The sequence below is a fragment of the Rhipicephalus microplus genome, chromosome 1 (assembly GCF_043290135.1).
Source record: "Rhipicephalus microplus isolate Deutch F79 chromosome 1, USDA_Rmic, whole genome shotgun sequence".
Classification (NCBI taxonomy): Eukaryota; Metazoa; Arthropoda; class Arachnida; order Ixodida; family Ixodidae; genus Rhipicephalus; species Rhipicephalus microplus.
In genome coordinates, this window is record NC_134700.1 from 35,578,537 (window position 1) to 35,599,467 (window position 20,931).

Genomic DNA, 20,931 nt, shown 5'->3' on the forward strand with positions numbered 1-20,931 from the left:
AACTAAGTGGATCGTGGCGTCGAGGTGTAGCACTCTGCTTCCCTCACTTTTTTTTTTATCTTGGGATGCATAAGTCAGCAAAAAGTGGTTTTTGTTTTATTTTTGAGCTCGACGTCTCGGCCGCCGCCGATGTATTAGCTAGCCGTACTCACCATCGTACCACATGGGTGAAAAGCACGTAGCTCCCTTCCTTGGGCCCTGCTCCATTGTTTCTGTAGAGTGTTTTGGAATGAACGCAGCGGAAGTATTGTAATCCACGAGTGGCTGTCTTCTGCACATCGTCAGCGACGCTGGCCAGGAATGCGATCGTAAGGTCGGGCGATAGTGATGCCTGGGACCTGCGCAACTGCCTGCAGTCCGGCGCCTTCGTGAGTGCCGGTCGCAACCGGATGATGTGTCGGCGCTAGTGACGGTTTATCGCGCCGACGAAAACGTTGCTGTTGCGGGACCGGTACTGAGGTGAAGTCGAGCCAGACAGTGCAGCAGTGACGACCGGCGGCGGTGTCGTGGTGGAGGGACATTATGAAGGCACATGTGTTGTAATTTTTTTTTGTTAGAGCTTGTGTGGCTGATTTCTTTGTTTTTGAAATATAGTTTGATTTAAGGTTGAGAGGATGTGGGGGTGCTAACACTCCCTGTAAAGTTGTTTGCGCTGCGTGGCGCTTGTGTCCTGCCCAAAAGCTGCATTTCGCCTTACAACTGACGGGAAGTAGGTGGCGTTGTGTTCGGGAGCATTGATCACCACTATAATCATCACGGTTGTTACAGTGGTAACGCCGGCAGTGACCCCTGGTGGAAAGCAAGCCTTGGTGGCGGGCGAAAGTTGAGTGAGCCTCTTTGGTGCATGGCGATTGCCACGAACGGTTGTATCTAGCGTGGGTGCTCGGCCCGTGGCACCGCGGGCCCTCATGATAAGTCAAGCGTTCGTGACGCCACCTTGATGTGTTATTGTGTTTGTCATGTTATTGTATGTTTGTCGTGTTATTGTGTTTGCCATGGATTGTATGGAAATATGGTGTGTCTTAGCGGGTTAATTACAACTGATGTATCGATTCGGCGGATGATATCGTCATTTTAAATTAGTTGAATGAATTTATTGTTTGCCCCGACCACGTCTACTGTGTCTGTTCACTCCAAGAGTGTGGCGCTCGCTCACCAAGTTCCAGACCCCAAAAGGTCCATTGCAATTGAAAGCATTGTCACTCGCACGTGAGTAGAATTCACGCACATAAAATTTGTGGCCTACAGCGGCACAACTAATTTCCTGGTAGAGAAGTGAGGAAACAAAGATCGGTGGAAGCAAGCACCCATTCAGGGTGGGGCACACAAAGCAAAAGCAGCGAAGAATTTCCCATCATCTACACAACTACTCCCCTCCTCACACACTGCACTCATGTGGCGCTGCTGCACTCCGACCCCCATCAGCACCCATCTAATTTCCGAAAGATGTCATGAGATGTTGCTAGATAAACATAACAACTGTGACTAGCACCTTGCGCCACCTGTTGCCTACTGGGGCACGTGACCACGAGAGTGACACCCAGTGTGCAAAGTAACTTGCATTCCGAAGTGTGTCGTCAGGTATTCCAAATGGTAGACAAGATAGTAGTGCGACTTAACAAACATTGAAAAAAATGTATACCAATTGTTCCAGTTATCTTTAGCCGAAGGTTAAAAAATGAAAATTAAAGGTAGCTGAGTGAAATCAGTTGAATATTGCTGACAGCCACCTTACATTTTTTTTGTAAATAATAATTTGTTAATTACTATTATTTAACAAAATTGATTAAAATTGACTTTATGCAAGATATGCGACTTGCAAAGTTCGAGAGCACCTTCAGAAACCACCCATTTTATAATATGCCGTAAAGAAAGTCTCACGTATACCATTTTTTCCATGCTGCAAAGAAAGGCTATGAAATACAAAAAGAACCACATGATTAGCGCATTCACACGCCGCAAGTGTGTTGCTTTCAGCAGTGGTGTGAATAAACGAAATCATCTGCGGCTGTTACTATACTCCATTTCATACATCAGGTGCAACGCTGTGGAGGCTAGCGAGACTTCTTGCAATGAATGCATTCGCACTAAGAAATAGCACGATGATTTTTCTATCTAAGACATAATTTTTTTTTCCCTCTTTGAGCTTAGTATTAAATGAAGATACTTTGTGTGTCGAAGATAAAAACGCCTCTTTATACGGCTGCCAATGAGTTGTTCTAGAGTTTCTTTGTTCTCATTTGTTGATGTTTTATTTGGAGCCTTTTACAACATAGCATTCATACTCATCTCGTACAAGTGTTTACAACAATGAAATCCAAGTGTGGGACGCTTGTAGTCGAACATAATGCTGATTCAACTTCTTCCATAGCTTCCACAGCGTCGTTACACGACGCTGTGCAAAAATCTGTAAATGAATGAATGAATGTAAAATATCTTAAATAACAAGTTAACTACAAAAAAAATTGTGTGTAGTGCAAAAGGTGGCTGTCAGTAATATGCAATCAATTTCTTTTGGATACCTCTAATATTGTATTTTTAACCCTTGGCTAAAGATAGCTGGGACACCCAGCATTTGATGAAACTTGGCTGTGTCACTTATTTTCATTTATAAAAAGAAGTTTTATCAGATCCCTACCAATACATACGAATGTGATGAGATTTTAGTACAAATCTAGGACTGAGACCAGTTTTCTCTTCTCCAAGTTGAAATTTTGGTGTTATCAGCCAAAGTAGCGCACAGATGCACTGATAGTACCTTTTGGTCCAACATGGCATTTGCCACCTCGCCCATTTCCGAGAGGACGGTGAAGTTTCCTGGGAGGCCATACTTGTCAGGGCGTTTCTTCTCTGGGCAATAGGTACTCTGCAAAGAGGCCACCACACCAGACATTCTTTGTACCGACACGCATTTGAGAAGTGAAATGCCCTATCAGAATGTACTCGGGTGATAACAAACCAAGAGAAAACCGGCAGGTCAAAGGAAGCATTTTACGCAACCTTCTTGGCCTTCAAACAAGACTGACCAACTCACCCAAGCTGTCATCCCAATCAACTTCATAGCCAAAGTCTATCAACAGTGCCGGAGACACCATACAGTTATAACCTGTACATATCGTATAAACCGGAATATAAGTAGAGATACTTAATAAAAACGACCTTAAAGGCTTACTCCAAAGAAAGTGTGCACGCCTAAAAAGCCGCTTCATAGGCAGTCTAGTTCTAGATAATGCTATCTGCTGAATTTGACCTCTGAAATTCCACCTAAAAAAAAACGCGCCAACAGCACTCATTTTATTATCGAAACTAGAAAAAACGATGCCATTACAACTGACTGGAAGTGACATAGACAGCAGCTTGACAGATCGACCGATGCAGGTGAATCATCTTCTTTGCGCTTCAAAGTATATTCGCTTCATGGCAGTGCCCCGGAGCTTTCTCTATAGATAGTAACGAATAAGCACACATTGTAAATATGTACCGTAACGGATACATGAATACATGGTCATAAATGTTCATTCAAGCGTTTTTTCTTAATAGCAGCTGCCTGGTTCACATAAATGATGCTGCTCGTTTAAGCTTCGGGTGTTCTTGCTTCGTTGATAGACTATGAACGATAAGACAGCCTTGCTTTCAATATTGATGCTCGGTTTGGTGCACTCCCATGTGTGGGGTCTCGAAATCAAGAGCGCCATGCTCTTGGAGTGAACGGACACAGCAGACGCGGTCAAAACGAATCAAACAACACACATTTACTTATGTAACTTTAGAACGACGATATCGTCAGCCAAATTATTATACATCAATTCTTATCAACACACTTAAACAACATTACACAATATTACACACACTTAGACAATCTTACACAATATTACACAACACTCAACAACATGACAAACACAAGGCGGCATCGGCAACACTTGACTCACCAAGAGGGCCCACGGCAGACGACCCGCAGTGTCGTCAACCGCTGACCACCGCAAAAGCCAACCTCTCACTCCAACCGCCCCCACGCAATGTGCCACCACGCAAGGCTTGCCGCCAGGCATCACTGCCAGCACTACCGTTTTAACCATGATGATGATAGTGGTGATACACGTGAGCACAACACCACCTACCACTCGATAGTTGTCAACTCTGCACGAGGTCTCTGCACATGACACATACGCTACGTGGCACAAACGACTTTACAGGGGGTGTTAGCACCCCACCACCTGTTAACAGAAAGCGTCCCTGCATTTCTGTAAACACTTGTCTGACTGCGCCCAAAATATTTACATATCTTATGTGACATAACTGATCTACTTTCACAGGTCCCATTAATTAGGGAGGCGATCGCCGGGCTAATTCCAAGGGCCGAAGTATCGGCCCTCTGAACAGCACCTCGAAAGCGCGGTCAATTTAGAAGTGGTCCTATTTGGCGTGCCACCGGACGCCGGCTGTGGTCCAAAGAACGACTTAGAGCCGAGAGTTGATGAACAAAACAAAATTATATTCTCAAATATGGCAGATCAGACGATACACAAATATGCACACTCGACAATAGTTGAATACGATATGTCACCAATCAAACAACGTACTACACAGTACAATCAGCCACATTCGAAACAACAGACACAAACAATACGCGCTACAATGCAATCACATGCATCGAACAACCAAGACACTAAAAGACTAAAGAGTTCGAAAACTTATTCGGTCCAAAGTCCTTGGAACAAGGTCTGAATGATACTCTTCTAAGAATCACTGTCAAAGTCCAGCACTGTTGTCGTTCCGCAGCCCCCGAAGTTTCTCTTCTAAGAAACCTCGCATCTTCAATCGACCGCACTCCAAGCACCGAACTTCTTCGCCAGTAACAAATCGGCTTCCCACGCGCAGCTGTTGCAACGCGTCTTCGCTCACTGGCGGTAAACACACTCTTCTGCTTGTAGCTTGAGTCTTCACCCCTCAAGTGGAAATCCTCCTCATTACCTGCTTTGTCACTGAGGACAGAAGCCTTCGCTAACACGGCGGAATGACCCTACGCACACTTGCGCAAAACTTTCATCTCCTGCCTACGCACACGGGCACAAACTTTCTTCTTCTGCTTTGTCGCTAACGACAAAACCTTCGCCGACACAGCAAAAGGCCCTATGCACAAACTTTCTTCTTCTGGTGCAAACTTTCTTCTTCTCCTGCCTACGGACGCTGGCGTAAACTGTCTTCGTCTCTTGATCTCACTTCTCCGCTGCTTGCTTAAATACCTTTCGCGCTAGATTCCAGAATATTCTAATTGTTTCGTCGGCGCGATGCACAGCCAAGGATGGGGAAAGGGCGAGATGTTTTGAGAGTCGCTTGACACACGTGACCCAACTCTGCATCACCACGCCCCTTTTCTTCGAGATCTTTCCAAGGCTTGCTCGGCCGCCGATGCGAGGAGGTCGGTCGGCGAAAGTTCGCTTCCGAGGGTGAGAGAGGGTGCACCTGGGGAGTCTTTGGATGCTCGTTTCTTCTTTAGCGTTGACCTTGAGGCGACTCTTGGCGCTTTGTTGCCAGAATTCGGCGGTGCGCTCTTTTTTTTGAGTGCTCATTAACATGTGACATTTACAAATAATACCATTTTGTGCTTGAATTGCTTTGAACCGAGCACAACTAGGTTTCTTTAAAACTTTTCTGCTTTGACTACTCTCAACTTGAAGCAACTGAGCTGATCAGTTTTTGAAGCTTTCATTTCTTGTGCACACAGCGCAGCAAATCTAGTGCATCACAGAGCATCGTTGTGCCGGAGGAAGCTGGTCCCAGCAGTAACTTTTGTTCCAGCAACCTACAACCCCGCCTTTCGTACAACAATACCGTTACCATATATTGCTGATTATAGGTCAATGTTTTTGTCTTTTTTTTTTTTTCATAAAATGGCCTTTTTAAGTTTGGGGGTCGGCCTATTACCGGAGTCAACATATAAGCAGAATTGTAAAGTCAACTTTTTTTAGGAGTCCAATGAATGGCCGTTGTCCTCAGGTTCACTGCTATTCGAAGCATCAATAGCATCTGGCACAGAGGCAACAGAGTTAGGGGAACTGCTCTCACCCAAAGTGCAAGCACCGTTTCCGGAAACGGACATTTTTACAATCTGCCTTGAGGATCACAAAACTACGATATAGCTATGATGGCTAGAGAAAGAGGTGCCAGTATCCAGCATTTTTTCATGACACGCTGCCGATGGCGTCAGAGTTTCAATGGTAGCGCCACCGCACCGGCGCATCTGTCAGGCGAGATCTGCAACAAGATCAGCACTCGCGGCACATCATAATGTGGGTATGACAGTGCGTTTGGCTCGCGAAGAAATGCAAATGTGTTTATCGCTTGCTAACAATTTAACATAGGTTTATTTGTTGTAAAAAACTCGATATGCATCTCTGGCTCGCAAAAACATGACGTTTATCGTTCACGAAAGATGTGACATGCGTTCCTCGCTTCAGTGGACAGCATGCCCTAAAAGCACTTGCTGACAAGGCAAGTCAAAGATTCAGATTTTCCACGAAACACCATGGGCGAGCACCATGGGCGAGCACAATGGGCATTCCATGGAAGAGCTGGCAGTGCCGTGTGGGCTGAAAACACTTCACAGGGAACTGAACCACATGACCAGTCACATAGCCTCCCACATGTGCCCATATGGTCTTCACATACTTTTTCACTCACGCCTGTTCGCCATTTCTGCATTTCGCCTTGCTTGCGAACAGTGGTGTGCGCGATTTGCAAAGCTGCTCAACGGACACCAAGATGCCACCCCTACGCTGGCAACGGTACTGCACTGCTTTCAAGTGGCAAGTGATCTTCTACACAGAGTCAGACAGCAATGTTGAAGCAGGGCAGAATTTCGTTGTGTCAGAAAAGTGCATGAGGGAATGAAGAAAACAAAGGACGAAGATATTCGCGTTCGCTGCTACACGCCGCTCCTTTCCTAGACCGAAGTTTGGACGAAACCCTGCCATTGAGGAGGCGGTTCAAGATTGGGTTCACGACCAGAGAAGCAAAAGCCTGAGCGTTTTTTACGATGATATTAAAGCAAAAGCATGTACTGCCATGTAGGATATGTACATCCCGCTAACCCAGTTCTAAGTACCGTATAAACCAGAATATAGGTCGAGATATTTTTAATAAAACAGCGAGATAAATGTCGCCCCTCGTCTTATATAGTTGTCTAGCCGACAGTGCACCGCTGTCTGACAACATGTGGCTTGCATGTGCATGAGAAGCTGGACATGGCCATATTCACATTCAAACCCAATAGCAGGTTGTTGTTTTTTTTTTCACTCTTGTCTTTTTTTGTGTTCGTGATTTGCTTCCGATCTGTTCTAATTTCTCGCTACCCTTGACACTGTGTTTCAATTTTAGTGGTCTTTTTTTCGTTCACTGAATATGAGTAGCGGTACGAGAAGGCAGTACCCAGCTGCGTTTAAACTAGAGGTTGTTGAGTTCGCAGAAGCGAATAGGAATATGGCGGCTCAGTGCCGCTTTGGTGTATCAGAAAAAAGCGTGCACTATTGGAGGAAACAGAAAGGGAAGCTGCAGATGTGCAATCCTCGGAAAATGTCATTTCGTGGGTGAAACGCGGTTCATCCCCAGCTGGAGAATACACTAGGAAACTTTGTGAGGGAAGTTCATGTGCGCTCGCTGCCAGTGACCGTGGATACCATTCGCAAGAAAGCTGTGAAACTCGCTCAAGAAACTGGGCTCACGAGAGAAGAGTTTCGTGCACTAAACTCTTGGGTGTGTCGGTTCATGGGACGCAAAGGATTTTCTTTCCGGTGGCGCACATCCAGCTGTCAGAAGTTTCCAGACGAGTTCGAGGACAAACTTATAAACTTTCAGGGCTTCGTGAACTGGCATTGGGAGCAGAACAACTACATGATGGGGCAGATTGACGATGCTGATGAGACCTCCGTGTGGTTTGACATGCCTTCATCGACCATGATCATGCAGCGTGGCGCCAAGGATATGAAGCTGTTGCCTACTGGCAACCAGCACTCGCACTTCACCGTCATGCTGGCATGCATGGCAAATAGTAGAAAGCTTCCCCCCTTCATCATTTTGAAATGTAATACAATGCCGAAGGAAGTGTTCCTGCACGATGTTGTCGTTCACGTCAACAAAAAGAGATACATGGGCGAGGCCATGATGCTCGAGTCAATACGAGTAGTCTGGAACCATCAGCCAGGTGCACTGCTGCGTCTTTGCAGCATGCTGGTGTTAGATGCGTTTTGTGGCCACTTAACCGATGCCGTGAAGCGCGCGCTGGGCGATGGAAAACAAACCTCGCCGTGATACCCAGTGGTATGACATCTACCCTCCAACCGATCGACGTTGTGCTAAACAAGCCGTTCAAGGACCGAGTGCAGCTGGAGTACCAAAAGTGGATGTCCGGCGACAACCCAAAGACACCGACGGGCCGCCTACAAAGGCCTCCGCTTGCGACTGTTTGTGGCTGGGTCTTTTCCGCCTGGCGTTCCTTGCCAGATTCCATGGTGAAAAATGCTTTTAAGAAATGTTCCATCAACAACTTCCTGTATGGCACGGAAGACAATGCACTGTGGGAGGCGGCCAGCGACAAACTCTCATCTTCAGAAGACAGTGGCGCTTCGTCTAACAGTGGTGCTACGTTTAACGAATAGGAACAGTTGCTGTGGTGGTTGAGGGGAGCTCCGACGATCGGGGTGCGGTGCACTCTGTTCGCAATTAAATGTCGTTCGGCAATTTTCGGTTGTTTTGCTTTGTTTTTGGTAACCTGAACTTGAGGGGTCGAGCTACATTCCCACTCGACCTATAGTCCGGTTTATACGGTATCGTAGAAATGGTTAACGATGCCTGGTATGGATAGCTACCTACAGGGTCCGGGTGGCGTATTTCATGTGCGGCATCTCAGTACCACCAGGACCCCTTCCGACGATGAGCAGCCGCAGTGGCTGCAGATGGTAATGACCGTGACTGCTGCATCCTTCTCTGAAGCGATGACAAGTCATAAGCAATGTTTCAGAGTCAAATCATTGCTCATGAAAGACTGATTCTTGTGCTATGGTCGCAGTATGAGACTGCACTCAGAGTCAACTTTTTTTTTTCTAAAAGGAATTTGCAAGTTGGAGGGGTCAACTCAGCGTTGACTTATAATCAGCAATGTGTGGTAACTCTTACGAATTATCCCCTCATGGAGGCTCGTAATGCAGAAAAGAAAGGGATGTGGCTTAAAAGCAGTGGCGAGCTACGATCGATGTCATTTCTGTTTGTGTTCGACTAGCCTGACCTCCCTGCTAAGGCTTTGTCAAACAGCCATTCGGGCTAGTCGACAACGGTTCGTTATGGAAGAAATGGAGCGGGGTACGTAACACGGACTGGAGGAGAGAACAACAACACAAGCGCACAATCGCAAACTGAAAGTTTATTGAAGGTGCACACACTTATAGCGTACAAAATGGTCACATAATACAAATTCTCTCGCCGAAAAAACAAAACAACTAAAAAACCATTGCCATGCCACATAAAATCACCAAATATCATCGAGGTGCATGCGCGTGAACAAAGAAAGAAAATAAACAAAAATATACATAAGCGGATAAAGTAAACAAAAAAGATTAGTACAGCGATTTTTCCAAATATAAGTACTCTTTCTCTGAAATCGCAATTGAGGGGTGGCTAACACATCTTTCCTTGCATCTCGTAATGTGGAATGATTCAATTATTTCGTGGGAGGGGGAGAAGAGAGAAAAAAAGGTAAACCTTTTTTTCCTTCCCCTTTCCTTTTTCTCTCTCTCTTTTCTCCCCCATCCTGCGAGAACATATTGAATCACTACCACCTAACTTCAAATGAAGCGAGGACTGCACAACTCTGCTTTATAGCTTTTTTTTTTCTTTTCAGACGACGATTGTCAACAGGGACACGCACCACCACCAGGAAATGACGTCACTGTTAACCTCCCTAAAACTAACACGCCACGAATGACAAGATGCCTTTGACAAAGATAGGTCCTCCTATCGAAACGTCGGCCAGCCTGTCTGAGACACTTCCACTGTTCACCCTGACCATATCACTTTGTGTTTCGATCTGTCGGCTCCCATCTAGGTTTTGGATTATGTATATACAGGGTGTGCTGGCTCTATGTTGTAAGGTAAAGAACGACATGTCAGAGTATAACAAGGCTGGTCACGTGCTCAAGGGGATAGCGGACGACGGGTTCAACCTGCTAATGTGCCGGCATTGTGCAATTGTCGACAAAGTCATTGAGAAATGCTGGCGTTTTGAACTGGCCAAAAACAGGAGTATTGCAAAACCATACACTCAACTGCTCAGCACCGCTGCAATGTCCTTCTGCAAAGATGCACTGACCTCCCGTCAGCAGTCTTCCCCACTATTGAAATTATGTGAATCATTTGGCGGAAAATTGAAGCAATTACACCTGCTCTTCCCACTAACCGCCACGTCAATTCACAAGTGCCTCAGGTTTCCTTGGTCTAGTCGATTGTACGGAAAGAACTCAGCAATTTGGGCTTCGATTATGTGCCGCTGCTGCCTCTCAGCCAACTGGCTTCAGTTCAAGGTCGTCGCCTCACCCCAGGTCACTGCCCCAGGAATGGTTCTATCCACGCTCTCGCAATCGGGCCAAATGGCGAACTGTGGATGATCGGCCGATCAGCTTTATTTGCAACCGCATAGGTCACGTCACACGGTATTGTCATAATCATTGGTTTTCGCTCCGAACCCAGTATAGCATTGCTCGCCGCATCGACAGCTACCGCCGTTTCCAGCCTCCTGCACCAATCACCGACAACTACTGCCGGCTCCCGCCTATTAATTCCTACACCTTCGGTGTCTCCGATACGCAGCACAGCCACTCACCGTCACCTCAGGTCACCAGTCCCATTTTCCGCCAGGGCGTCGCCCGTCATCCCAGTCTCCTCTATAATGACGCCCAACCTCCCTGCTCAATCCTAATCAGGCAAACTAAGCGATGCAGCTCTTAGAGTTGAAGCTGCATCCTCGATTCCGACCTCAAATCCCCACCTTCTACTGCCAACATGACAAAATTTGATCAACGCCGACATTGACGGCCTGACTGACTGACTCTGCACTTGTGGACACTGGGCCCCATATTTCTTTGATGAGTGCTCGACTTCTTCACCGCCTAAAGAAAGTGTTCACACCGGCTGTGCCTGGCATCATTTGTGTCGCTGACGAAAGAAGTCTTGCCATCACAGCACGCATCACAATCGCCACGTCTATTCACAAACCCCACGTCTATTCTGTTTGCAGTTATTGAGCACTTTCCCAATGACCTAGTTCTTCGATCGTATTTCTTGTTCATGCATGCCGCTCTCATCGACTATGCAACCGGCGTTCTCCAACTTGAACTACCTCGACTTGGGGATGTGCCATCTTCACCGTCCCATTGTTTGTGCGCTGTTGATTGTGTTTGGCTGTCACCGCGAGCCACCACGTGTGGCGTTGCTAATATCACCAGCTCATCCTGACGGCGACTACATAGTGTCTCCAATAGTGGATGTGCTCTTTGCCCGAAGTGTTGCTGTGTCACATACTATCGAGACTATCGTCGACAACTCTGTTCAGCTTCCACTCGTCAACTTCAGTAGTTTGACCCAACTTCTCTCGCAAGGCATTTCGTTAACCCATGTTTCCCCACTTAATGCATGTAACATTGTGGCATCAGACCCTGAAGACTGCTGCGGGGTTTCGATATCGCGAGCGCCGCCACCACGCTCTTGGAGTGAGTGAACTAACACAGTAGACACGGTCGGACCAAAACAAATGATATACACATTTATTTAACTAATTTAGAACGACGATATCGTCAGCCAAATAATTATAAAATCAATCGTTATCAACACGCTAGGATATCCTTACACAATACTGCCATACACTCCAAAACATGACAAACACAATAGCACACCCAAGTTGGCACCACCAACGCTTAATTTACCACGAGAGCCCCCGACTTACAACCCGTGGTGCAACGCATCGGGTACCTACGCTAGAGACAACCGTTCGCGGCAACCGCCATGCGCAGAAGAAACTTGCTCAACTCTCTCGCCCGCCACAAAGGCTTTTCTTCTGCCAGGGGTCACCGCAGACACTATACCAGGATGATGATGATAGTGGTGATCAACGCTTGCGAACACAATGCCACCTACCGGCTGGTAGTTGTAACCCAAATGCGACTTTTGGGCGAGACACACGCGCCACCTGTGCAAACAACTTTACAAAAGGTGTCAGCACCCTCACATTTTTCCAACCTTAATTCAAACCTTATTCCGCAAAACAAATAAATCAGCTACACAAGCTCAAACAAAACATGACAACATATGTCCCTACATAATGTCCGTGCACAACGACACCGCCACCTGTCGACACTGCTGCACTGACCGGATCGACGACTTCACCTCAGTACCGGTTCCGCAACAACAACGTTGCCGTCGGCGCGATGATCCGTCACTCGCACCAACACGACTTCCGGTTGCGACCAGCCCTCATGAGGGCGCTAGACTGCAGGCAGTTGCGCAGGTCCCAGGCATGTCTATCGCCCGACCTTACGACTCCATTCCTGGCCAGCGGCGCTGACAATATGCAGAAGACTGCCAGCCGTGGATGACATGCCTCCCGCTGCATACATTCTAACACACTCAACAGAAACAACGGAGCAGGGCCTAGGGAAGAGAGCTCCAGGCTTTTCGCCCACGTGGTACGATGGTCAGTACTGCTAGTTAATACATTGGCAGCGGCTGAGACGCCCATCAAAATAAAACAAAAATCACTTATCATAACTCGTGCATCGCAAGATAAAAACAAAAGTGAGGGAAACAGAGTGCGAAACCCTAACGCCACAATCCACCTAGTTGTGGCACATGCGACAGGTGGCTGCGCAGAGCTTTCAGCCAAATCAGTCGCTCGACAACAATCGGCATCCACCCAGCACCCAGCCTGTGCGCAGAAGAGGCAGCCACAAGAAGACATCCACTCTGTAAGGTGGTCCCACCACTCGCCACACAGCAGCTCAGCGAGCGATCCGCAACCATTGTTCTGGACGGTGTCGCGACGCCCCGGCGTCGTGTCACAATATCAGACAGCAACAATGCCTGGCTCCCTGAGCCCAAAAGAGAGAGAAGCTATTCATAGAAAATCCGACCACCCACAAGGCTTCCCTACTCACTCACTTTGGGCCTGACCTACAATCCAAGTGCTCTAACTTTGCTCACCCCAGGATTTAGACCAGATGGCTCTCGTCCCAAGTGAACAACATTCTTGGAAACTAACAACAACAACAGAAAAACCCACTTGTGAGCAATAAAAAAATAAAAACTCAACCTGCTGACAGGAAGGCTCTCGTCCCAACTGAAAAACGTTCTTGAAAACTAACAACACAACAAAGAAAACCTTTTGCGAGCAGAAGAAAAAATAAAAACTCAACCTGCCGACAAGCTCAAACACGTCACAAAACGGATCTCCTCACTTCTTAACAAAGCACACCGCCGACACTAGCAAAGAAGTACCCCCTAGGCTTACTCTTCCCTGGCTGAAACAAAAGCTTGTACCGAACTGCGAAAACTGTCGTCCGATGCTCCAAGAACTCCACATTGGGCAGCCAGTGTGAGGTCTCGTCATGGCAAGCGCCACCACCATGCTCTTAGAGTGAACAGACACAGTAGACACGGTCGGAACAAACCAAATGATACACACATTTATTTACCTAATTTAGAATGATGCTATCGCCAGCCGAATTATTATAGAATCAATTATTATCAACACGCTAGGATATCCTTACACAGTTTTACCATACACTCCAAAACGTCACAAGCATATTAGCACGCCCAAGTTGGCACCGCCAACGCTTGACTTACCACGACGGCCCCCGACACACAACCCACGGTGCCACGCACCGGGGACGCACACTAGAGACAACTGTTCGCGGAAATCGCCACGTGCAGAAAACACTCGCTCAACTCTCTCGCTCGCCACCAAGGCTTGCCTTCCACCAGAGGTCACCACTGCCGCTATACCAGGATGATGATGATGATAGTGGTGATCAACGCTCCCGAACACAATGCCACCTACCGCCCGGTAGTTGTAACCCAAAATGCGGCTTTTCGGCGAGACACGTGCGCCCCGCAGTGCAAACAACTTTACAGGGGGTGTCAAAACCCACTGCTTATTTGTTATTGCAGCCAGCCAAGCGAATGCACCTACCAACGAAATCACGAAGATGTTTGCACCTCATCTCTGCCCTGTCAGGCTGCGCAACTCTGTCAGGCTGCACAAGTCCATGGGCCTCAGTCACAAGCAAGAGCCCGTAGGAGAAAAGAAGACAAGGAGGAGCGGACAAAAGTCAAAATGGCACGTGTGCGCGTATTGTTCAGCGAGGCCCAAGGTGCGGGACCCCAGCTGCGATCGGTGTGCGAGTAGCAACAAGCTGGCATGGTGAGGGCTTCCCAGGAGAAGGTTGCATAGCCATTAAATGCACTGACGACGCAAACGGCAACAGCGACTCGGCAACTTGTGATGCTGGCGTCCCAAGAAGTGGAAGGAGACTTCGACATGCTTCGAGGAAGGCTGCTCTGGATGCAGTTTCCGCGCACAGCAAGCGCCGACGTTCTTGGTGCAAACAGCCTTCGAAGCAAGCCGCCGAGTGGCCATATTGGGTCGTTCTTCTAGTTCACTAAAACTTAGAGTGTATAAAGTCATAGTTCGTCCCTCTCTTGAATATGCCAGCATTGTGTGGGACCCCCACACAGCTGGTAATATACAGAAAATAGAAAAAATACAACGATTAGCTGCTCGATTTATATACAACCAGTATAGATGTCGCGATTCGCCGTCAGCCCTGTTGCAGGATGCGAACCTCCAACTTTTGGCCGATCGAAGGAAAACTGCACGGCTTAACTTTTTCCGCCTTTTATACTTTTCCAGATCAGGATTACATGCACCAGATTACATAACACAGGACACAACCAGGGCTTCACGTCATAAACAAAGTCGTAGCATTACACCTATATTTGCACGCACTAACATTTACAAGTAGTCATTTTTCCCGAGAACTGTCTCTGATTGGAATGCTCTGCCCCATGATTCCCCTATGCTCGACACGCCGAGATGAAACTATTCCCCTTTTCTTGTCGCTTAAGTCTGCTTTTTTGCCTGTATTTGTCCCTTGTTTCTCACGAATTTTTAATGTACATGAATTTTGTTCTGCAGTGAATGTATACTGCAGCGGAAGTGTATGTATGTAGAAGAATTTAGAACTGTATTGCCCTCTCCTGCATGGACCATACTTGGTCCGCAGTATGTGATAAATAAATAAAATAAATAAAATAAATAAACATCCCTGTGCAGCACCAGGTATCACCAGCAGCTGCTAGGTACAACCATCGAGACATCGCGAAGTCACCAACATCAGGCGACTACGACGACAGGTGACCACGTCGCCACCGGCAGGAACGGCGACGTTCGACAAGAGTGTCGAGATCCCCAATAGGCACCCGACAAGACCGATCAGGACAGTGACTAGAAGCGTGCCTGCTGTGTGACAAATAAGACCGAGGCGAAGCATTAAGGCTATAGAGTTGCTCGATGATATTTAGAACAGTTTATGCTGCATGGGGGATTGTTTATAGGTTGTTATATATTTTAGAGCTATTATTAATTGTTTTGTACATTTTTGTATATATTTCACGAGTGCCATAAGTGTTTATTATACGGGTTTTGTTGTTAACGAAGTCATGTCTCAGTTCATCGCATGCAGCAGCAGCTCGCAATCGGTGACAGCGTCACCTGTTGTGTTAGCAGTGATGCCACCGAGGTCTTCCAATTTGCAGCAATTTTCAGGGCAGCAATATTTTCATTCTCTAGCACTTTGGAGCAGCAATATTTTCAATTTTGGAGCACTTTGAAGCAGCAAAATTTTCTATTTCGGAGCAATCTTGTGCAGCTAACTTGAAATCCTGGAGGAGAAGGAAGTTGCATTTACGTTCAAGGAGATGAAAAATTATTTTGAGGGTCTTGTGAAGAGCAAGAAATATTTAGATTCATTGCAAATTTCACAGAGCCAGTCATCTTCGAAGCACTCCCTACTTTGGTTGATGATGTAAGAATAGTGGCGTCATGCTGTTGAGCATTCTGGAAAAACTTGTTCAGTGATTATTTTCGTAGCAAATAAACAGAATACTGGTTGAATAAAATTGTATGTCATGAAATAACAATACAAATACACTTATGTGGTAATCACCAGATATGGTAGACATACAACGCTAGGGACTCACACAGTCCTAAGTGCATTTCTCTTGCACTTAGGAGTGCGTGGACTAAGAATAAAAAAAAAATATTCTTTTTCTTCACGACTGATTAGACTGCAGGGCATAATATAACGTCATTCAGCTAGTCTCAGAAAGCCAACCTCCTCCAGCACTCATCTCTGTGCTGAAACTACACAATTTAACAAACTTAAATTTCCTTTTGCAGCAACATTTTACGTGGCTAGGACGTTCTGTCTGTACTACGAAAACCCTCTACCGTGTCCTCTAGAAAGCACTGCATAAAAAAAGAAAACTTCACAGGGTACCTTATGAATACGCCTTAGACAACTAGAAGGCAAAAGCCATTTTGCTTTTAGTGGGATAGTAATTATATGGACATTTTCGACTGGTTTTTATCGTTGCCAGGGGTGTAGCCAGAAATTTTTAAAAAATTGGGGGGGGGGGGGGGGGGGAAGGGTTGTACCTTGATCTGAGTGGGCGAGGCAGGCAAAAGATCATTGTGCGCTATATATGCCAGGCAAAAAAATTTTCGGAGGAGAAGGGGGGAGCACATTGCCGATGTGCCTTCCCCCCCCCCCCCCCAGCCTGTTTATGTACACCACTAGCCGTCATATTGTTACGTGATTTCGGCTGACTGAAACAGGGCATAGTGGAACATACCCAAAAAAGGTGCCTCAGACTGAGAGTGAAGAAGTGGATGTCGGTGAGCTGCGTTGTGGCTGCAAATTGACTACTGTTATTTTCCACGTAACATTTTGGTGGAAGTGCTGGGTGCTCTTTTGACAATGGAGCTACGCAGTGGACGCCTCCTTAAGTGTGCTACCATGACTTCGGGTGAGGATACGACTTCGCCACCTACCTCGGCAACGACAGCGACCTGGTACGTCGCCCTAACATAATCTCGTGATCCCAGTATCTTTACTGGAGAGGACAACGCGAATGTGGACCAGTGGCTTAGCATGTACGAGCGCGTCAGCAAGCAATATGGCTGGGACCCAACTGTTATGCTTGCGGATGTCATTTTCTATCTTGACAAGACCCCTCGCATCTGGTTTGAGACCCACGAGCACGAAATCACAAGCTGGGAAATGTTTAAACAACAGCTCCGCGACCTCTTCGGCAACCTATTTGGTCAACAGCTTGATGCCCGAAAGCATTTGGCCGTACGTACATCAATTGATTGATTGATATGTGGGGTTTAACGTCCCAAAACCACTATATGATTATGAGAGACGCCGTAGTGGAGGGCTCCGGAAATTTAGACCACCTGGGGTTCTTTAACGTGCACTGTACGTACATCAAGACATCTTAGCGTTGTGTCAAAAGGCCGATCCCAACATGACTGAGGCCGACAAGATTTCGCACAATTTAAAAGGAATCGCCATCGATACGTTCAGCATGCTTGTATTTATGAACGTAACGACCATCGACGACGTGATCAAAGAGTGCCGCCGTCTCGAGCAGGCGAAGAGTCGACGCATTTTGCACCAGTTCCAGCGCCTAACCAATACTGCTGCAACGTCGTCTTGGGAAGCGACTACTTGTCATCTGTCTACAACCGAAGACGAGACGCACATCGTCCAACGTGAACTCGAGGCCGCGCACCCGGCTGCCAACAAACCGATGTTGCCCGACGCCTCAACGCCAGCTGTCTCTTTGATCCAGGTTGTTGTCCGCCAGGAATTCGCTAACCTGAGTTTTTTGTCCACTGCACCCACCCTGGATAATACTGATCCCTCGATAGCTTCTGTGCACATGAGACGTCGCCGTCCGTACTCTATTCGAACCAGAAACCCGTCTGAATGGCGAACAGCTGATGACAAGCCAATCTGCTTCCGCTGTGGTCGCGTGGGACACATCGCTCATTACTGCCGCAGCCAGTGGCCATCTATGCCTTCTGGCTCGTATCCCGCTTACAGTAACTCATTCCGTCCACCAAACCACCGTTATCCAACCCGCACTGAGTCTAAAGCATTTACTCCCCTGAGAACTATGCACACCCTGTCCCGTCACTGCCGCCTCAAAGCCGCCCTTCTCGTTCAAATATGCGTCCCCGCTCTCCCTCGCCATCGTTTAACCACCGCATGTCCCCGGAAAACTAGGCTGCGCAGCTTCTGGAGGTGAAGCTGCCCTTTCGACTTTACCCAAAAATTCTCTGCTGCCCTTACGTTTGAACCGGAACATCCTTGAAGTATATGTTCATGGCACACCTGTTGAAGCTTTGATTGATACAGGCGCTCACGTCTCTATTATGAGTTCGCATTTTCGTAGTCGCATGAAGAAGGTCCTCATGTCACCGTTGACCAGTGTCGTCCAAGTTACAGATGGCACAACAGTCCCCGTCGTCGGTATGTGCACAGCTCAACTTACCGTAGCCAGTCATCAAGTGGTCGTCCTTTTTACCGAGCTTGCAACATGTCCACATGACCTCATACTAGGCCTCGATTTTCTTGCCGCCAATTCTGCTCTGATTGATTGCTCTGCTGGTGTGCTCCGCCTTGAACTGCCACAAATCAGTGACGCCCCGTACCAACCTACATGCCGATTACAATGCAGCGACTTCGATCACCTGCCCTCCAATAGTGTGACGTACATCGATTTCCTGTGCTCACCAGCTGTGCCTGACGGTGACTATTACGCTACCCCTCTTACCGACATAATCCTTGCGCACAGTGTTACAGTGCCCTACACGGTGCTCAGCATCACAGACAACAGAACTTGTCTACCACTTGTAAATTTCGGCTACTTGAATCATGTGCTTCCACAAGGCATTTCTGAAATTTCGGCTACTTGAATCATGTGCTTCCACAAGGCATTTCTGTGGCCCACCTGTGTTCGTTGCTCGATTCACAAACTGAAGTACTTGCCTTAGACACCCTTGTTTCAACGCAGCGCACACCACTCGCAACACATTCAGACAGCCGTCAAATTGTAGACATGATCACCACTGATCTTCCGCCTCCGCAAGTTGAAGCCCTACAGCATCTTCTCGAGGCCTACCAGGATATTTTCGATTTTGGCGACCGACCTATAGGGCAGACGTCCTTTGTCCAGCATCGCATACACACAGGTGATGCCAACCTTGTTCACCGCCGTCCCTACAGAGTGCCTGCTTTTGAGCGGAGCATCATTCAGAAGGAGGTGAAGAAGATGCTAGCGAAGGACATTATTGAACCATCCTCCAGTCCTAGGGCATCCCCGGTAGTATTAGTTAAAAAGAAGGACAGATCGTGGCGATTTTTTGTGCGGACTATCACCACCTTAACAACATCACCAGGAAAGATGCATACCCTCTGCCGCGAATTGACGATGCCCTTGATTGCCTCCATGGTGCCGCCTACTTTTCTTCCATCGATCTTCGTTCTGGTTATTGGCAGATTGCCGTGGACTCCATGGACCGAGAGAAGACGGCTTTTGTAACACCCGATGGCCTCTACCAATTCAAAATCATGCCTTTCGGCTTATGTGATGCCTCTGCCACCTTTAAACGAATGATGGACTCCTTCCTCCAAGGATTCAAGTGGTCTATGTGCCTTTGTTATCTAGATGACGTGATTTTGTTTGCTCCCACTTTTGAAGCGCATCTTGAGAGACGGTACAAAATTCTTTATGTATTCCGTCTCGTTGGCCTTCAGCTGAATTCATCCAAGTACTGGTTTGGTCGCCCCCACATTACAATACGTGGACATATTGTTGACACTTACGACGTACAGCCTGACCCAGAAAAAGTTCGAGCTGTGGAGGACTTTCCTGTGACGAAAACTGCCAAAGATGTCCACAGCTTTTGGGGCTCTGCTCCTACTTTTGGCGGTTCATCAAGAACTTCGCGGAAATTGCTCGCGCCTTAACAGATTTACTCAAACCAGGTGAGATGTTTACCTGGGGTCCCTCGCGACCAGCAGCATTCTCCGACCTGACCACTTTGCTCACTTCCTCTCCTGTTTTGGCTCACTTCGACCCTACGGCACCGACTGAAGTCCGCACCGGTGCCAGTGGTTACAAAATAGGCGCTGTGTTGGCTCAGCGACAACGTGGGCAGCATCACGTGATAGCTTATGCCAGCAGGCTGCTGTCCTCCTCGGAGCGTAATTATTCCATCACAAAGCGCGAATGCCTAGCGCTGGTGTGGGCAGTCTCGAAATTTCGCCCTTACTTATACAGCCGACCATTTATAGTTCTCACCGACCACCATGCTCTTTGCTGGCTCGCCTCCCTCAAAGATCCCACAGGTCGTCTCGCCCGCTGGGCACTCTGCCTCCAAGAGTATTCTTACACCGTAGTCGGGAAAACTGCACAAAGATATGGAATGTCTGTCACGCTACCCTGTGGCTGACTGCGATCCTACGAGCACTTATTCTGGGGGTTGCGTCCTTTTCATCTCCCAGCTGCTTCATCTCGGGGACGAGCAGCGTCGCGATCCGGATATCAGCCGCCTAATACAACAGCTCGAATCTTTACTGCAAGATGCTTCTGTTCGAATGTTTACCTTAAAGGACCACACCTTATATCGGCGTAATTTATCGCCAAATGATCACGACCTACTTCTGGTCATACCAAAGCACCTGCGCTCCACAGTCCTACGTGAGCTCCATGACGCGCCAACCACGGGTCACTTTGGTGTCTCTCGCACATATGACC

General features: G+C 47.5%; 1 protein-coding gene across 8 annotated transcripts in view; it reads right to left on the reverse strand.

Annotated features, from left to right (window-relative positions):
• The window catches only part of LOC119178073 (PAT complex subunit CCDC47), a 613,343-nt gene that overhangs the window by 326,344 nt on the left and 266,068 nt on the right, over window positions 1–20,931 (reverse strand). For all 8 annotated transcript variants that reach the window (XM_075894166.1, XM_075894179.1, XM_075894151.1 and 5 more), the window contains one exon: window positions 2,759–2,866. In XM_075894166.1, the coding sequence (XP_075750281.1) occupies window positions 2,759–2,866 (108 nt within the window). The remainder of the gene's footprint in view (window positions 1–2,758; window positions 2,867–20,931) is intronic.